The 17,144-nt window shown below is 33.9% G+C and overlaps 1 protein-coding gene across 1 annotated transcript; it reads left to right on the top strand.

Annotated features, from left to right (window-relative positions):
* The first annotated feature begins 6,020 nt into the window (after positions 1 to 6,020).
* On the top strand, positions 6,021 to 10,153 carry LOC122035189. The gene is made up of 7 exons (XM_042594592.1): positions 6,021 to 6,488; positions 8,270 to 8,390; positions 8,762 to 8,901; positions 9,111 to 9,173; positions 9,268 to 9,336; positions 9,445 to 9,552; positions 9,860 to 10,153. The coding sequence occupies exons 1-6, from the start codon at positions 6,294 to 6,296 to the stop codon at positions 9,514 to 9,516; spliced, it is 660 nt and encodes a 219-aa protein (XP_042450526.1). The 5' UTR covers positions 6,021 to 6,293; the 3' UTR covers positions 9,517 to 9,552; positions 9,860 to 10,153.
* Positions 10,154 to 17,144: the final 6,991 nt, after the last annotated feature.

Below are 17,144 nucleotides of genomic sequence, written 5' to 3'. Positions count from 1 at the left end.
TGCAACGACTCCATCTCCTCCGCCATAACATCCATCCACTTATCCTTCTCAAAGTTGTGTATCGCTTCTTGAAAAGATGTATATCTGGTGGGTGGTTTTATGACTCGTCTTATTCTGCCACCAGCTATAGTGTGATACTCCATGTGCTCTGAGCTAGAATCATCATAGTCATGAGTCTTTAGCTCCACCTGCACAACATCTTTCTCCATGTTGCTTTGTGGTGTTTCCTTTTCTTCTTCCCGAGTACGTTGTAGTATAGCATTCTCGTTAAACACCACATCTTTGTTGATCACCACCTTATTTGCCTTAGGATCTCAAAGTTTAAAGTCTTTAACTTCTTTCTGATACCCTAAAAAAATTGCATTGTTTTAACTTCGCATCCTGCTTTGATCTTTCCTCACTAGATATATGCATATATGCTGAACATCCAAAAACTCGAAGATGAGAGTAATCTACTTGATTTCTTGTCCATACTTCCTCTAATATTTTACCTTCTAGTGCTGCCCTTGGTGATCTATTAATGAGATAATATGTCATGTTAACTGCTTCTACCCAGAAATTCTTTGCTAGCTCCGCATTCAGCCTGAGATATCTTACCTTCTCAATGACTGTCCTGTTCAATCTTTCTGCTACCCCGTTTTGCTGAGGTGTCTTGTGAATTGAGAAATGCCTCATTATCTCATGTTGCTCACAAAATTCTTGAAACTTTGAATCTGTGTACTCAGTTCCATTTGTTAGGACCAAAAGTAGCTAGAGGGGGGGTGAATAGCTCGTCGCGTTCGCTCGGTGCTCGGCGTTGCTTGTTTCTTCAAAGATATGGCAGCGGAAAATACACAAACAATCACACAACGCTAACACGGTTGGTTTACTTGGTATCCACCTCACAAGAGGTGACTAATCCAAGGATCCACACCAACACACACACCCTCCACTAATAAAACTCTCCTTTATGGTAACTACCAAGGGCGGAGAAGCCCTACAAGACTGAATACAAGAAGAGAGGGAAAGGATACAAGAAATACAAGCTTACAAGCTTACAATGAGTGTAAACCCTAACCCTAGCTTCTCTTCTTGGCTTTGATCCGCCTCTTGACTTGGAGAACTTCCAAGATCCTTCAAGAACTGGCGATCTGAGCTTTGTGAGTGCTGTGGAGGAACTGGCGAGAGATCTGGAGTGAATCGGTGAAGAGATGCCAAAGGAATCGTGCGCCTGCGGCCTTTATCGACGCTAACGGTCGGATCCCGATCGATTCGAATGTTCCCAATCGATTGGGGAGGCTTTGGATCGATCCACGGATCGATCCAGAGCGCCTCTGTGCTCTGGAGTAACGCCTGGATCGATCCATGGATCGATCCAGCGCTTATCGCGCGAAGCAGCATCGTCCCGATCAATTCACTGATCGATTGGGACATCTGGATCGATCCACGGATCGATCCAGAGGCTCTCTGTTCGCTAGAAAAGGCCTGGATCGATCCACTGATCGATCCAGCTCTTGGATCGATCCACTGATCGATCCAGCTCCTGGATCGATCCACTGATCGATCCAACACTTGGTTTTTGCCCAAAACCAAGTTCCAAGCCTCTCAAACCAACATCCGATCAACCTTGACCTGTTGGTACATCATGCCTAGCATCTGGTCACTCCTTTGACCTGCTAGGACTTCCACCAGATGTCCGGTCAATCCCTTTGACCTATCTGTATTTCCTCGTGCCAAGTATCCAGTCAATCCTTTGACCTACTTGGACTTCCCAACACCAGATGTCCGATCGTCCTTGATCCATCTGGATTTTCCCTTGCCTGGCTTCACTCACCAGGACTTTCACCTAGCTTCACTCACTAGGGTTTTCCATCTGCCTAGCTTCACTCACTAGGGCTTTCACCTGGCTTCACTCACCAGGACTTTCACCTAGCTTTACTCACTAGGGTTTTCACCTGACTTCACTCACCAGGACTTTCACCTAGCTTCACTCACTAGGGTTTTCAATCTGCCTAGCTTCACTCACTAGGACTTCCCTTCTGCCTGGCTTCACTCACCAGGACTTCCATTCTACCTAACATCCCAGTTAGGACTTCCCAGTCAAGTATCCGGTCAACCTTGACCTACTTGACTCTTCTTCAATCAATTTCTTATTGTCAAACATCTAAACTCAAACCAAGACTCAGCTTGGTCAACCAGGTCAACCTTGACCTAAGGGATGTTGCACCAACACCATTGTCTGACTTAAGGCATTTGATCTTCCTTCCGGTCTGATTCTCCACTAGTTTCTTTGTATAGTTTTTGAAATACCAAATACAAGAGACATGCGATTCTAGGTTTCGGATTTGTTTTGAATTTGTGTTTTCTTTATTTTTCGAATTTGTGTTTCGATTGTTCCTTTTGGTTAAACCTAGAGTTATATAAGGAAATTAAATATTAGATTTCATTGAAAGATTTTATTTAGGAAGTGGTGGATGCTCCCATACCCAAGAAGGCCTAGTGCCTCGCCATGTTTAACCTGGAAGTCGATTTCTGAAATTAATATTTAATTGAATTTATAACATGGGTGGATTTTGATTAATAATGTTAAGCATCGTTTGCGATCCAAGTCTAAACCACTAAGAACAGATAAGTTAAATTTGGAATCAATAATGTTAAATTCCGTTTACGATTCCTAATTTAATTTCTAAAGAACACAATAAGTTGTTAGTAAAGGTTCAGTACTTGTACAAAATTTTTGTATAGGGGAACCGGTATGATATTCTGCATAGCAACCAACACAAAGACATCCTCAACGGGCTTCATACCATCGACCACCAAATGGAGAACCGTGATTTAATAAGGTACACCCTGAATGCGTTTCCTCGAAATGCATTGTGGGCATCCATCATGGATGCCTACAAGATTTCGAAGAATTTTTCAAAATTAAAATTGGACGAATTATTTTGTGAACTTGAGCTACACGAACAAACTAACGCTAGAACCAAGAAATGTATTGCTCTTTTTGCAGGTTCCTCCAAAGAAAAGTTAAGAACTAAGCCTGAATTTTAAGGTGAGTCTGATCAAGACTTAGAAGACGAAGAGCACCTAGTGAACTTGATAAGGAAAATGTTCACCAGAAGAAAGAAGAACTTCAGTAAAAAAAGACCTACAGAAGATCAACTCCACCACCGAATTAATCAAACTTTTTATCAATTATACATTTCTATCTTAGTTTAACTTTCTATTTGGTTAATTTGAAATTAGAGATTTAGGGTTTCTCAATTTAGGGATTTAAAGTTCGACTTATTCGATTTAACCTAATTATAATATTTTTTAAAATTAAAATCGAACCAAATTAACATAAATATCAATATTTTTAAAGAGAAAAACTAAATTTCTAAAATAACCAAATCGAATTGAACTTTTAAATTCCATCTGTTCGATCAATTAATTCAATTTAATCGGACTTTCGCTACATTTTTCATGTTGACATTTACAAGAATAATCGACATTTTCAACTAGATTTTTTTAAAAAATAAAATGTAGTTATAAATAAGTAATAACTATATTTATTAAAAATAATAATTTGAAAAAAAAATATATTAAACTATCTATGATGAGACTTTTCACAAATGTCATACTTTAGTTGTGAACTTATATGACAATTTTATGTTATCAATCAATTATTGATCTGAATTCTCTTCTATATTTTTTTTATGATAATCTACCATGATCTACATTCTAAAAAACAATTTCACACTTTTGTTACCTATATCGAAAATTATATTTTTCATCTGGTTTTTTTATATGTTTGAAGCTAAATTTACATTTCTCTATTTAGAATTTTCTATATAAAATTTATTGATTTAAGCCTTGTATTTTCTACTCACAGGCTCAGTCATTATAAACGGTGGTCTTATTATTCAAAAGAGTGCAATTCAAATGGGACACACAACTAAATGATGTTGGATTCTTGGGCTGTCCACTACGAGCGCTTCCCGATTTATCCTGATGATCGATGAAAAATTTCCGTGGAATCGAGTCAGCCACCTCAGACTCGATATTACTAGCCTAATTAATCATTTTTGTAAGAGAGTGCAATCCATCCAGTTGTCTAAATAGAAATGAACCAACTTCAAACCCACGACTACCCTTACCAAGTGATGAACAACAAAATATGAAGGCTTCTACATCTAGCAAATATAGGGGCAGTCCTAGCTTCAAAAGGTGATGGCTCGAATTTGATTAGGAAGATCACAAAGATAGGAAAAAGTCACTGCTGCTTTGCATCATTCTAACCTAACCTCTGCTCTGATAATTATCGATTTCATAGGTCAATTGAGTGACACAGGGACATAAGATTCTTATAAGTTGTCAAATTTAGATGTTGCTACGACCAACAAGTAAATAATCGTAGTAGTTGGGAATGTGAATTCCGTCTAAATCAACTGGCCATTAGAAGTCCATACACTCGTAGAGATTTAAGTTATTGTATTTAGTAGGTATTTTGGTTTCACTTTATGTATCGCTAAGTACTGCACTTTTGTGAATCTTGTGAATATTTGTTTCACCATAACCATACGTAAATTAAAATTTCATCAAAACTTATTTTGGCATTCAATGAAAAATCCTATTTTTAAAATTTTAAAATTCATTATTTAATCTACCTGGTGTGTGTTTTGTTGTTTGTATTTTCAACAAATAAAATTTAAGATTTTATTTGGTTATGATAATGAAATGGTATTTACTAGGTGGCGTGCCTCCTCGACCCCATGCTTCCTGTCACTGGACATCTTGCGAGCCGCCACCGTCAGTCACCTGCAGATGAACCAGGAGGTATCCCAGTTCATCTTGAAATACCAAAAGAACATCCTGCAGGACGCCGACCTCTTCGTGCTCGTCCAGGGCTATCTCGACAACAGCCTGCAGGCCCTCGACTTCTGCGCCATCCACGAGAGCTGCCTCAAGAAACCTATAGCGACAGCCAGTCGATCGCCCACCGGCGCTTCACGGCGGATGATGCACAGGAAGCAGATCAGGCTTGCAAGCAGGAATACGCGAGGACTCCGGACGAATTGCACCGATTTATGGCTGCCGGCAACCCCTTTACCGAAGAATTCTTTCCGCTATTGTTCCGAACGCACCTTGGGCAGCAGGTAACGAAACAGATGGGCAAGCGGATCGGATCCATAGTTCATGGTTACTTTACCCTGCACTGGTGTCGTATTCCGCCGCCGGTGGAGAGATTGAAGATGCAGATCAAATCCATGTTGGAGAACGCCGGCATCGCGCTTAGAGACGAGGAAGCCGCAAGGTTTCCGACGAAGGGAATTAGGGAGAGTGTCGGCGGATTGGGGGAAGCAATCAGACAGATGCAGTAGGAACATTCGAGAAGCCCAAATCGATGAACGGCGGGAGATAATTCAAGCAGTCGAACCGGAAGATTTACGGTTCCCCTGGATCTTTGCTTTAAACTGTAATTTCAGTGTTTATGACAACATTCTACTATTAATATTGTCTTTAATTGCAAAAAGACTAAAACGGAATTTGGTTGGTTTTAGAAGTCCTCGAATCCTAATCCACTCCGGCGTGTGTGGGTGGATCAGGACCCTTCGATCCGACAGATGGACGGTGTTGATTCCTTTACTTTGGCGGGAAAACGGCGGTGGCAACGAATTGTCCCGCCCCCACATTCTCTGTTCGTGGCCGCGCGGTGCGTAGTAAAAAGCCTTAAATTGTGGCGAAAGGAGAAGTTAACAGCGTTGCATGCGTCGCGGGCCCTCGTCTGTTAACGGATGCTTTTAATCTGCCGTTACCGTTACGATCTTTTCTGTTACCTTCCATTATTGCCCTCGCCGAATGAGTTAGATCGTGCGATCGTGTCATCGTGGTCGTCTAAACAAGGGTAAGTTAGTCTTTTACGCTGGTGCTTTGTGGGGCGTTTCAGTTAGTGGCAATAGTCGTCGCCGTACGCTGCACATCGCGCTCGTGACTTGACTCCTCGAGTGGACACGTGCCGCCTTCCGGTTGGTGATACCCTGGACGTCGGGATTCAGAGCAGCGAAAGGCGAAAGGATTACGATTAGGGAAGAGCAGAGCAGCGAACAAACACAGCGGAAGGGAAAAAGAAAAAAGAAAGAAGGAAAACAGAGTACTCTGATCTCCTCCCGTCCGACGATTCCCCCAAATTTCCATTCTTTTTCGATCGATCCGCCTCCCACAATGCATAATCTTGTGTCAAATTGTTTGATCCCCTGATTCCGCCAAATTTGCGCTATCTTTTGGTGGTAAATCTCGTTCAGTGGAGGTGGAGCTGTTGGGACAGTGAAGCAATGCTGGCGACCATGGAGGGCAGGATGAATGGTGGATGCCAGCATAATTTCGGGGAGATCAGTGAGGAGGAGCTGGCCGTGCTCCCTCGGCACACCAAGGTCATCGTCACCGGCAACAACCGGACCAAATCGGTTCTCGTCGGTCTCCAGGGGGTCGTCAAGAAGGCTGTGGGCCTTGGAGGTTGGCATTGGCTGGTAATTGGCTTCATCTATCTGAATTTTTGATGGAAAAGTGATATTTTTTTTTTGTGAGTTATCATGAGGCGTTGGTTCTTGAATTCTTTTAGTAGGAGAATTTATGTTAGATTTTGATTTAGTTTTCTCAATGATATCAGGATTTTATTTTTCAGTTGAATGGATAATTTTAAGTGGAGAATGTGGTCAAGATATCCGATTTTATCTATAATGTGGAAGGATAGTTTGGTTCCATTATTACTTTTGATTCAGGAAACATGAAGGTTTTTTTGTTGTATTATTCTTGGTGAAAATGTTCCATATTTCATCCTTGTGAGAAGTCATGTTCTTGAACTCTTTGTTGCCATGTTCCTAAGCACGTGTTTTCCTAATACTGATTTGAAAGGGCAATACGGACAACTCTATGAATTTAATTGGAAATGCATTGTTTTATATCTGGGCGCCTTGCATTTATACGGTTCTGCTGCTATAGATTTGTCTTGTGTGGTAAAATTTGTTCTAAAATATCTGAATTGTTTTGCCTTTGTGTTTGTCTGTTTGGGCTTAGATTAGTGATCCGTTTGAAGATCTAAAACTTTATATGTTATAAATTTAATTTCAGGGCATAAAACTAGTCATCTTTCTTCATGCATTTTATTCTTCTATGTTTCACCTTCAGTAAATCAATCATTAATGAATCACAAGTGGCAATTGTTCTGCATGACTTGAATCTTATGTTATGCCTTTTCAGAAAATTGCAAGGATTAGTTGGTTTTTTTGTATGTCAGATTCTCTCTTCTGCTGCATCTTGAACCTAGGGATAATGGATGCACAAAATTTGACTTATCTAGTATGATTTACACCAAAACATCAGAATCAAAAAATTTCTGTTGCTTCACATTATTCATTTTTTGTTTGGTTTGTCCAACTAACATTGTCAGTGTACTTGCTAGAATTTTAAAATACAAATTACATTAGTTGTCTAGCACTAACCTTAAACAGGGATTACTTATGTTTAGAGGTACAGAAAATGATATTTCCTTCTATATCCTTGTTCTTGATGCACATAATACAATACTTAAGCTGATGGTTACATGATATCTGAACATGAAGATCTGACAGTATGCTCTTGTCGTAGACAAATTGAAAATTGCGTACAACATGCATCAAAAGGAGAGTGAGATTCCAAACCAATTGAAACTTAAGTATAAATGTTTCAATTGCCTCTCTGAAAAATACAATGATGATGATAATTACTGCAAGAATATGAGCCAGACAAGCATCATGATTGTTTCATCAACTTTACTTCAATTCTACTATACAGTAATTTTTCTGCCACTGAAGACCTCAGAGTTAATATCTTAATTTCTTTGTTTCTGTTAATTTAGTTCTATGAAATTTTTTAATAACATCATCTCTTTGACAATGCCACTTTTAACCTACTCTGGAACCAGCTTGCTGGTCTTATTGAAAACAGGACCGTGCAAACAGAAAGGCCACTCTGTAACTCTTGATTTTCTTGATTAGAGCTAGTTTGTTGCTTTTGTTATCTTTGTTGTTTTTGCCTGTAGCTAGTTGATTTTTTTTTAGGGATGTATTTCACTAGATTCTGTAGTAGGACCCAGGTTTCTGCTGTTGGCAGGAATTTTCTGTAACCGGTTCCTGCTTACATGTACTTTTACTTCTTGTTTACACTTCTACTCCGGTTAACTATGCTTCACTCCAATATCTTTCTCTTTAAAAAAAAAAAATCTATATTTAATTCATGTAGTCAATATGAATTTAGTATCTTGAAAATCCAGGTTTTGACAAATGGGATTGAAGTGAAGCTGCAACGTAATGCACTTAGTGTTATTGAAGCCCCTACAGGCAATGAGGAAGACAATGAAGTTGACTGTAACAATACACACTGTAATGGATCAGGTATGGATGAGCATCAATATGATCCAGTAAAAGTTACTTGCTCTAGTTATTCAAGATTTCTTTTAGTTTTCTCCCTTTTCTTGCGTTCTCTTTCTTATTAGTTTTACTAGCCTGTGAAAAACTGTTTGTTCTACATATCAATGGGCTGTTTAGGTCTTTAAGTAGCTTATTATTATTTAGCATCCCTTGTTCTCTCTTTTCTGTTCTTTCTTTCAAAGTGAAAACAATAGAATTTCCTTACACACAGTACCGTAATGGCCTGGATGGAGTTTATTAGTATCAAATAAATTGTCATTTTCATTTAATATATTCTCTTTTTTCATGTTTCATCATTTGCTCTTGATATCATGGTAACTAGTTTTTTTTTTCAGCTTCTGGCTCTATACAATTACAAAAAACTCAAAGCTTTAGGAGCAGGCACCATAAAGGATCTTCTGATAAATCCTGGAGCAGGTCTCACTCTTGTGATTCCCAGTCCAAGGGATCTGTTTCCTCATCCACGATTAGCACAGTAAGATTTATACATAGCAACATTCAGCTTTGGTCTTGTAGAACCTAGTCTATCACTTTGTTCTTGTGATTAATGCCAAATAAGTTGAATATTAAAGTGATTGTTAGGTCCCTCCATCTTGCTTTTCATTAATTGTTCATTTCTTATGTAAAAAATAATTCTCGTTCTTTCTGATTGTGATGACGAAAGCTCTATATTTGTTTGTGTAGAAGGTTGACCTGAGCAAGTTAGAAACAACAGCACTGCAGAGATATTATAGATACTTTAATCTAGTAAGTTGTACTCTTCTCAACTGGGAAATTAGTTGCCTTTTTTGTCTAACACATCATTTTCTTGATTGTGGATTCATTTTATTGGATGAAACAGATGGATGATAATCCTAATCCCTCCAAAGAGCAGTTGATTGAAGTTGTTCAAAGGCATTTTGTGTCGCAGGTAGCCTTTCATTTTAATTTCCTTGCCCAAGTAAGTGCATTATTTGCACTTGACCAACGGAACTTAACTCTATTACTGGAACCCAATTGCTCATGATTTGTCGTGAAGCAATTGGATGAAGTGCAGGTAATTGCTGGGTTCATGCAAGCCGCAAAGAGGCTAAAGACCGTCTGCAATTGAATGTGGGTGACTTGTCGGGAAGCTAGCAGACTGGTGGTAAGGCTTTTGTATCCCTGTTCTTAGATTGCATATCATGCTAATGCGGACCTTGGTCTATTAGGACCTATTTACTTAATGGTAAATTTTTTGTATTGATTATCTTCATTGAGGAAACCAACCACCACTTGGTATAGTGATGTGGCCGAGTGTTTTTTTTTTTGATAATGTAGACGTTGCTGATATATCAGTATTCTTGTTAGAAAATTTTCTATAGATATAAATTCCTGTTAAAACCTCTTATTATGGTTTCTGTCTGAGTGGTTCTGTCAGAATTTAATCAGTATTTTCTGACGCATAATGACAGGCCTTCATTATGAATCAGTCGCTATTGGATAGGCTTGAAACTATAATTGTACTGCAAGGAGCTTTGGCAACTGAATGCATATATCAGTTCGAAATTCGTACTATTCCATTTACAAGAAATGCCATGTAAGTTATGTGAATCACGAGTCTATATGGAGCTCATTATGCTAATTTAATGGGAGATGATGATGTTTTAACCTAATAGTTGAGTTACTGTGTGTTCCAAATGCTCTACAAAATGGTGATGATAGGATGCTTTGGTCTTAATTAATTATATAGCCAGCTTTGTCTGTTCTATTGTCTGTCTGAATTTTCAATTATTTCAAATTGGTGCCTATGTTTCAATGTCTTAGAACGTCACTGGGAATCACAATAATTTCCCCCATGCTTCAAGTTATCATAGATTATTTGATTTCTCCCAAATTTGAATCATTTTTTTTTCTTGAAATGATTCAAGTGATTATCGGTTTTCTTGAAATGAATCGTTTCTAACCGAAAAAGAAATATACTAAACCTTTTTTTCGTGAAATGCATTATTACCGTTTGTTTCGGAATATATCATATTGCGAAGATAAAAAAATAAAATCTTATTTCCATCTCAAATATTACACATACTTTCTGATGATATTTTCAAAGGAGAAAAAATGCATTTGGCCCATGCGAATCAATTTTAAAATTGCTTGATCAAAGCAGCTTGTTTTCTCCCATTATAATTTGTTAATTTAAAATTCTCAAGTCTCAACCCAAATGGAGTTTTGAATTGAAAGAGGAGTGTTAAAGTATTTTAAAAAAAGTTGTTTGGGTATGTTTAGCAGAAAAGTAAAATTAGGAGAAATTAGGAGCTTGTTTTATAAAATAAAAATAAAAAGTAAACCTATGAAAAATTCAGGCGCATTTTGAAACTTACAAAAAAAAATAAATTAACATGAAATAGAGGTGGTATCACTGACCAAAAATTTTATATCAAAAATTTTTATAAAAAAAATATATACCGTATCAAAATTTAATATAATTAAATTTTTGATATAATTAAATTGTATAATATATATCTATATATATTCATCAAAATTATGTGATATTTTGTTATATGTTTCTGTAAATCAAAATATTAAAAATATTAAATCTCATATTGATATTAATTTTTTTTAATATATCATTAATATTGATATATTTAATATATATTAGTATATTCGATATATGCTGTTATTACACCGATATCAAAAAATTTTATTATACCATTAATATTAATATGTTTGGTAACATATATTAAATTTTTTAATATTTCTAAACCTTATTCCTAGATAACAAAGAACAAGCATGAATTTGCGTCCTTTCATTGTTTAAGATCCTAAGGATATAAATATATATGAATTGAGTTATTTTTAAATAGTCTGAATTTTTGAATAAACAGTGAGCCAATGAACTTTAACACGGTACAAGAACAATAAATTGTTATATTTGAACAAGAGTGAAATATATACAGTCCACACTATTGTTACTTTTGTTACCGAAGAATATATATATATTCAAATTTAGCTCAATTAATCATATCACATAATATAAAAGAAGAATATTTGTAAAATCTGATGAGGCATTAGCAGACTGTTTAAGGGGAAAGGAAGATAACAATTGCGACCGCCTCCCTTAAATTTTTATGTGTATAGAAATGAGGAGTAAATGAGGGAGCAATCGTATTATTATCCCCCTCAATATAAACACATATCTTTCACCCTAAATATGAAATTCCTGACTCAATTCATGGTCCTCGACAATTGAGAATAATACACACATTATTGATAAATGCTACCGAGTTTTATTCTAGTCCCATGATATCCAACTGTAGTAAAGTATTTAAAAGGCAAATAAGAGGACCAAGACCGTTACGGAAGATTGGCTTTAAATATACATAAATTTACTTTAAATTTATCCCATAAAATCAGGATAAAAATATACCTTCTTCAATATTAATGGGATGCAATCCAGAAACTTAAATTATTAAAAGAAAGAAAATACAAAAGCTCTATATATTCAAATTTGTAGTGGGACATATATACATATATTCCAAATTTATAAATTATTTATTTTGTTGATTGGTCCACAACTAAATGTTGTATTATTTATGTTTAACACAATTATATATATTACTATTAAAAGATGTGGCCGAATATTACATTTGATTAGCTAATTAAAAAAATGATCCATTTTAATCACGTGTAAGCATTTCCAATATTTCAACAACAATGCGTCAAATATTGTCGGATTAAATATAATCGAGGCTTTTGGAGTTAGAGAATAAACAGATGTTGGAACTTTTCTGTAGATCTGAAACATGTAGAGGGAAAAATGATTTCGAGATTAAATTTATTGTTCAGTGGAATTTGTATTGCTGTTCTATTTTGTACAAGGTTCGATTGATAGAAGCATTTTGTTCGGGTAGTTTTCAAATAAACGCATCTGACTGATGGTAATCAGAGATTATGCTATAACATAACTCAGATATGCTTAAACAATCAATTGATATAACTTTGTAATATAGATATCGAACCAGTACCATGTTGGCTCGGGAGAAAAATAGACATCAATTTCTCTCTCACCATCAAAACACCAGTCAGAGAATTGAACTGATCTCATGCCTCCTGCGAGAATTTAATAAAAGAGATTAAATTGGCTGTAAGCAAATTGTTACAGTAAGCTATACAACTTGTGTATTAGGTGCAAACAAATTGAGTACCAAAACTTTTTCTGCAACATACTTTTGGTGCTCAGGAGCACCTCTCTGTTGTAGTTTATCTGGATGCAGGCATAGCAGGGCCTTCTGGTATGCCTCTTCACAGAAGGTCCTTCAATTATGTCAACAAGTGGAATTGGTTTCCAGCCGCTGCCCGACCAAAGAACCTGAATCATTTTGCATGACAAAATTAAACAATCTGGATGAGAAATCATTGACTGAAGAAAAAAACCGTGCTTCTAACAATATACATGATCCTGATTGCAGCCAGAATTGTTAACGACATATTGATGGATTGAAATGTAGATGCAAGTACAGAATCTAGGAAAAGAAAAAGGGGTTTGATTTTGCATATCCTAAGCCCTATAAAAAAATTAAAAGAAAAATTAATACTAATTGTTCCTAGATCGATTTACTATTTTTTTTTTTAGGCCGACCGATCAACTTAACTTCAGGATTAATCAATTTGAAAAATGGTTAGTGGTCTAAGAACATTAGCCGTTTAGATAGATCTCCGTAAATATTTCCCACTCAGCCTTATGACTTATGGAAAATTTTAATAGGACGATAAAAATTGAATACTTCAATTATAGAAAAATGAATGCATTAATGATGCCCTCGACTGCAATGGTAAGAGATAGACATATTTGTACTTTACAAATTTATTTCTATGGTCGGTAAAAATTTTAGATCGAACTGTTCATCTCCATACCGATTCCACGGTTCATTAGTTGGACTAGTAAAATCTTGACTCACGTAGCTATGTAATGCGACGGATAATCTTTAGAAAGAGTTGTGGCAATGGACACGGATCTGAAATCAATATCAATAACATATCATAATTATGACAACGTGTACTGACAAAGAAAACACTGTCATATATTTTATACATACAATATCTATTTTATATGTACATAACAACTATATTAATAAATCTTTATAGTAAAACAATATGGAGTATTTTAATTAATGATTTAAATATTTATTTTTTATTAAACACTTTGCAACATACAAAATTAACTAAATCAAGATAAAAGGGTCGTAATGAGGCATATTAGTGGCGATAAAGTGTTCTGTTTGTTTTAGAAATAGAATATAGGGTCCTTTTAGTTATGTATTCATGTATGGTCCTTTATGTTCAATGTTATATAAGTTTATATTATATAAATGGTTATTGGAAGATTTTGGGTGTTGATCCAACCGTTAGATACATAATTGACCAATTAGATTATGAGTCAACTGTTTGAATTGGTAGAGTTTGAAATGGTAATACAGAGCTTGTCTCAATTATACTCTTCATATACCTTTTCAATTATAGATACATAGCTTCGAAGAATGGTCATACTCTTTTTAATATTATTGTTACTGATATTTAATCTTATCAATCGTCTAGTTATTCATTTGGATATCGATACATAGTAAACTTATACTTATGCATTACAGCATTAGAGTACTAAGGTTGAAATAAAGTTAAAATTATCCTCTAAATAAATAACTAGTATATTGTTTTAAAAATAACGACCGGTAATTTTTAAAAATAAATAATTAATATGTTTTTTAAAATATCCATCGAATACAAAGTTATTTTTAATCTAAAATAATTTTTTTTTTCAAAAATATTAATTAAGTAGGGTAAATTTAACTTTAGCCAATAAATCAAACTTTAATTAATAAAAGGTTAAAAATTATCAATCAAATCTAACTTATGATTAGTAAAAAAATTATAATTTATGGGTTAAAACTAATTTTTATTGATAAAAAAATTAAAATTACTGATTAAATCTAAATTTAACAGGTACAAAATTAAAATTTATCGCCAGAAACTAACTTTAGCTAAATTAAAAATACTAACTAAATCTAATTTTGACTAATAAATAATTAAATATTATTAGTAAAATCTGACTAGTAAAAAATTAAATATTATTAGCCAAATATAACTTTAGCAATAAAAAACTTAATTTTGGAATGTAAAAAAAAATATTATTAGTCAAATATAACTTAATTAATAAAAAAATAAATATTATCAGTCAAATCTAATTAATATTAGCCAGTAAAATTATATACTACTAGCCAGATTTAATTTTAGTAAATAAAAAATTAATATTAATAGTTAAGATTCATTTTTGTTCGTAATTATAATTATTTATTCATCAAAATAAATTTTGCTTAGTAATTTTATATATTTATTAGCTAAATTCATTTTGGACTGGAAAAATTATCCATAGATTTGTTTTTTTTAAGTAGAAACTCTCAAGAGAGAGAATAGATTAAAAAAAAAATCCACAACTTAAATTGAGTTAAATGAGCAGATAAAGAGAGTAGTTTTTTTACCGGGATGAAAAGTTATTTGGATGTGTCCTTTAACTTAATTAATTAATGCTGTCATATTTTAATTATTTGATTAATAATTCAATTAATCTGCTTAAATATTAATTAATTAATTAATATTATAATTAATAATATTATAATTAAGTAATCAATAAATTATTAATTAATTAATAATTAATTAGTTAATTTCTATTATCTTATGATTAAATTTTAAAATTAATTTTAATTTTTTTACGCTTTAGGATTACACTCATATTTATCCATATTCAAATTAATATGTGTGTATTTGTGTTAATATGATAAAAGATGATTCACTCGTCTCAGTATCCATGTTAATCCATTTTTAAACTAACACGGAGGAGATAAATCACGGATGACTACTAATCATTAGTGTATGTGGCAAGACATAGGAGGGAGACATACTTAAACATATCAAATTTTAACTCTAAAATCTCATATGGTAACACCCTATGAGCTTAGCTCACGTGTGAGCTAAAATTTTATTGTATCAAATCAATTACACTGCTTGAATAATTCTAGATATTAATTTTTAATTTACTTGAGAAATTAATCTATTTGTTACTAAAAATAAAAATAATACAAAATAAAAAAATAACTATTTTATTTAATTAATTATAATATAATTCATATAAATTTAATTAACTTGTAAATAAAATTTCAGAATAATTGAAATATTTCTGAAAATTAATCTTTTTTTAGAGAAATTCAATAAATTATTGTTTAATTCATCTAACGCAAGTTTTGTCTTTGTTTTACGCATGTCCTGCTCAATTAACATTTAATTAAATAATTTAAAGTGTTATTAAACTTAATTCATAAAGTTTTTTTTTTTTTTTTGGAAAGAATTACTAAGAGTTTGGATTAGAAATTTAGACTCGCTTTTAAAAAAATATTTTTTTAATAGACACACTGACTAATCCTGATCGAACCGGTCAATATAAATTTTTTTTATCGACTATCACCATTATATATATATATATATAAAATACTTACAATGGAGGAATGTTTCTATTAGTGTGTACATTTAGGTACTAAGATATTCTTTATATATTTTATGAATAATTATTTAATAAAAACAAAAATTTATCATTAATTATTTATTTTTCTGTACGTATATATTAATGATAAAATCTCACAGATTAATGGGTATATTAATCTGAAAATTATTTTTGATTGGATAGATACATGGATATCTAGATCAATACTGAGTATGATTAGATCGAGATAAATCGAGGGATGGAAATCCAAGTTGTACTTGGGGGTGCCTTGAGTTTAGAGATACACTGCACACGATCCGCTCAAGAGGAGACCACATATTAAGCATCATTGGTTATTCCTCTTATGAACGAGTGTAACTGATCTTTTGACTTGAGACCTTCATTTATTCTACGCGTGGAGTTATGTGCTTTGACGCCGTTGAAAATAGTCTTTAATTGGATTGTCATTAATACGGTAGTTGGGTATATGACAAAGCGTAGAGAGAATAGTGTTGAGTCAATATATGATTCATTGCTCTTTTGGATTAGGAGTTAACATCCTGGCCACTTGATAGAGATACTAGTGACTCGAAATCCATGGACATGGGAGGAATGATTTATCATTCAAGAGGAGTCTATTATATCTTGGAAATCAAGTAAAATAATTAATTTGGTAATGATGCATAATGTATCGAATTAATTGAGATGTAGGCTTAGATGAAGAAATTGAATTACACAGTAATCGGTTTATGGTGGTTTACAGTTTATGACTGATATTAATTTTATCACGTTGGGTGGTTAAAAACTGTTGCTAGACGGTTACTTTAGTTTGTGTATGTATTTACACTGTCTTCATGTATAAAACCTAGAGGGTCGCACGCATAGCACGTAGACATGAATAATGGTATCGGAAGCTAGTCGAGATCAAGATTAAATATGAATTTATTTGATACAAAGAAGAGAGAATTCGAATAGCCATAATCATGATGATTAATGGAGAATTCGAAGAGTCATCATAATGATAATTGATGAAGAATTTGAAGAGTAATCATAATGAAGGTTATAAATGAAGAATTTATGGAGCCTATAACTCTTCATCTTCCTAATTAATGAAGATCATAAATGATGAATTAATTAAGATTTTAACTCTTTGTATTCCTTGGAGGCTATAAGTAACCATCCTCGGAAAGATGCAAGAGTAGAATTCCTTCTCTCCATTTCTCCCTCTTCAA

The sequence above is a fragment of the Zingiber officinale genome, chromosome 11B (assembly GCF_018446385.1).
Source record: "Zingiber officinale cultivar Zhangliang chromosome 11B, Zo_v1.1, whole genome shotgun sequence".
Taxonomy (NCBI): domain Eukaryota; kingdom Viridiplantae; phylum Streptophyta; class Magnoliopsida; order Zingiberales; family Zingiberaceae; genus Zingiber; species Zingiber officinale.
Note: the sequence above shows the minus strand (reverse complement) of the source record. Positions and strands in the feature narration are given on the sequence as shown.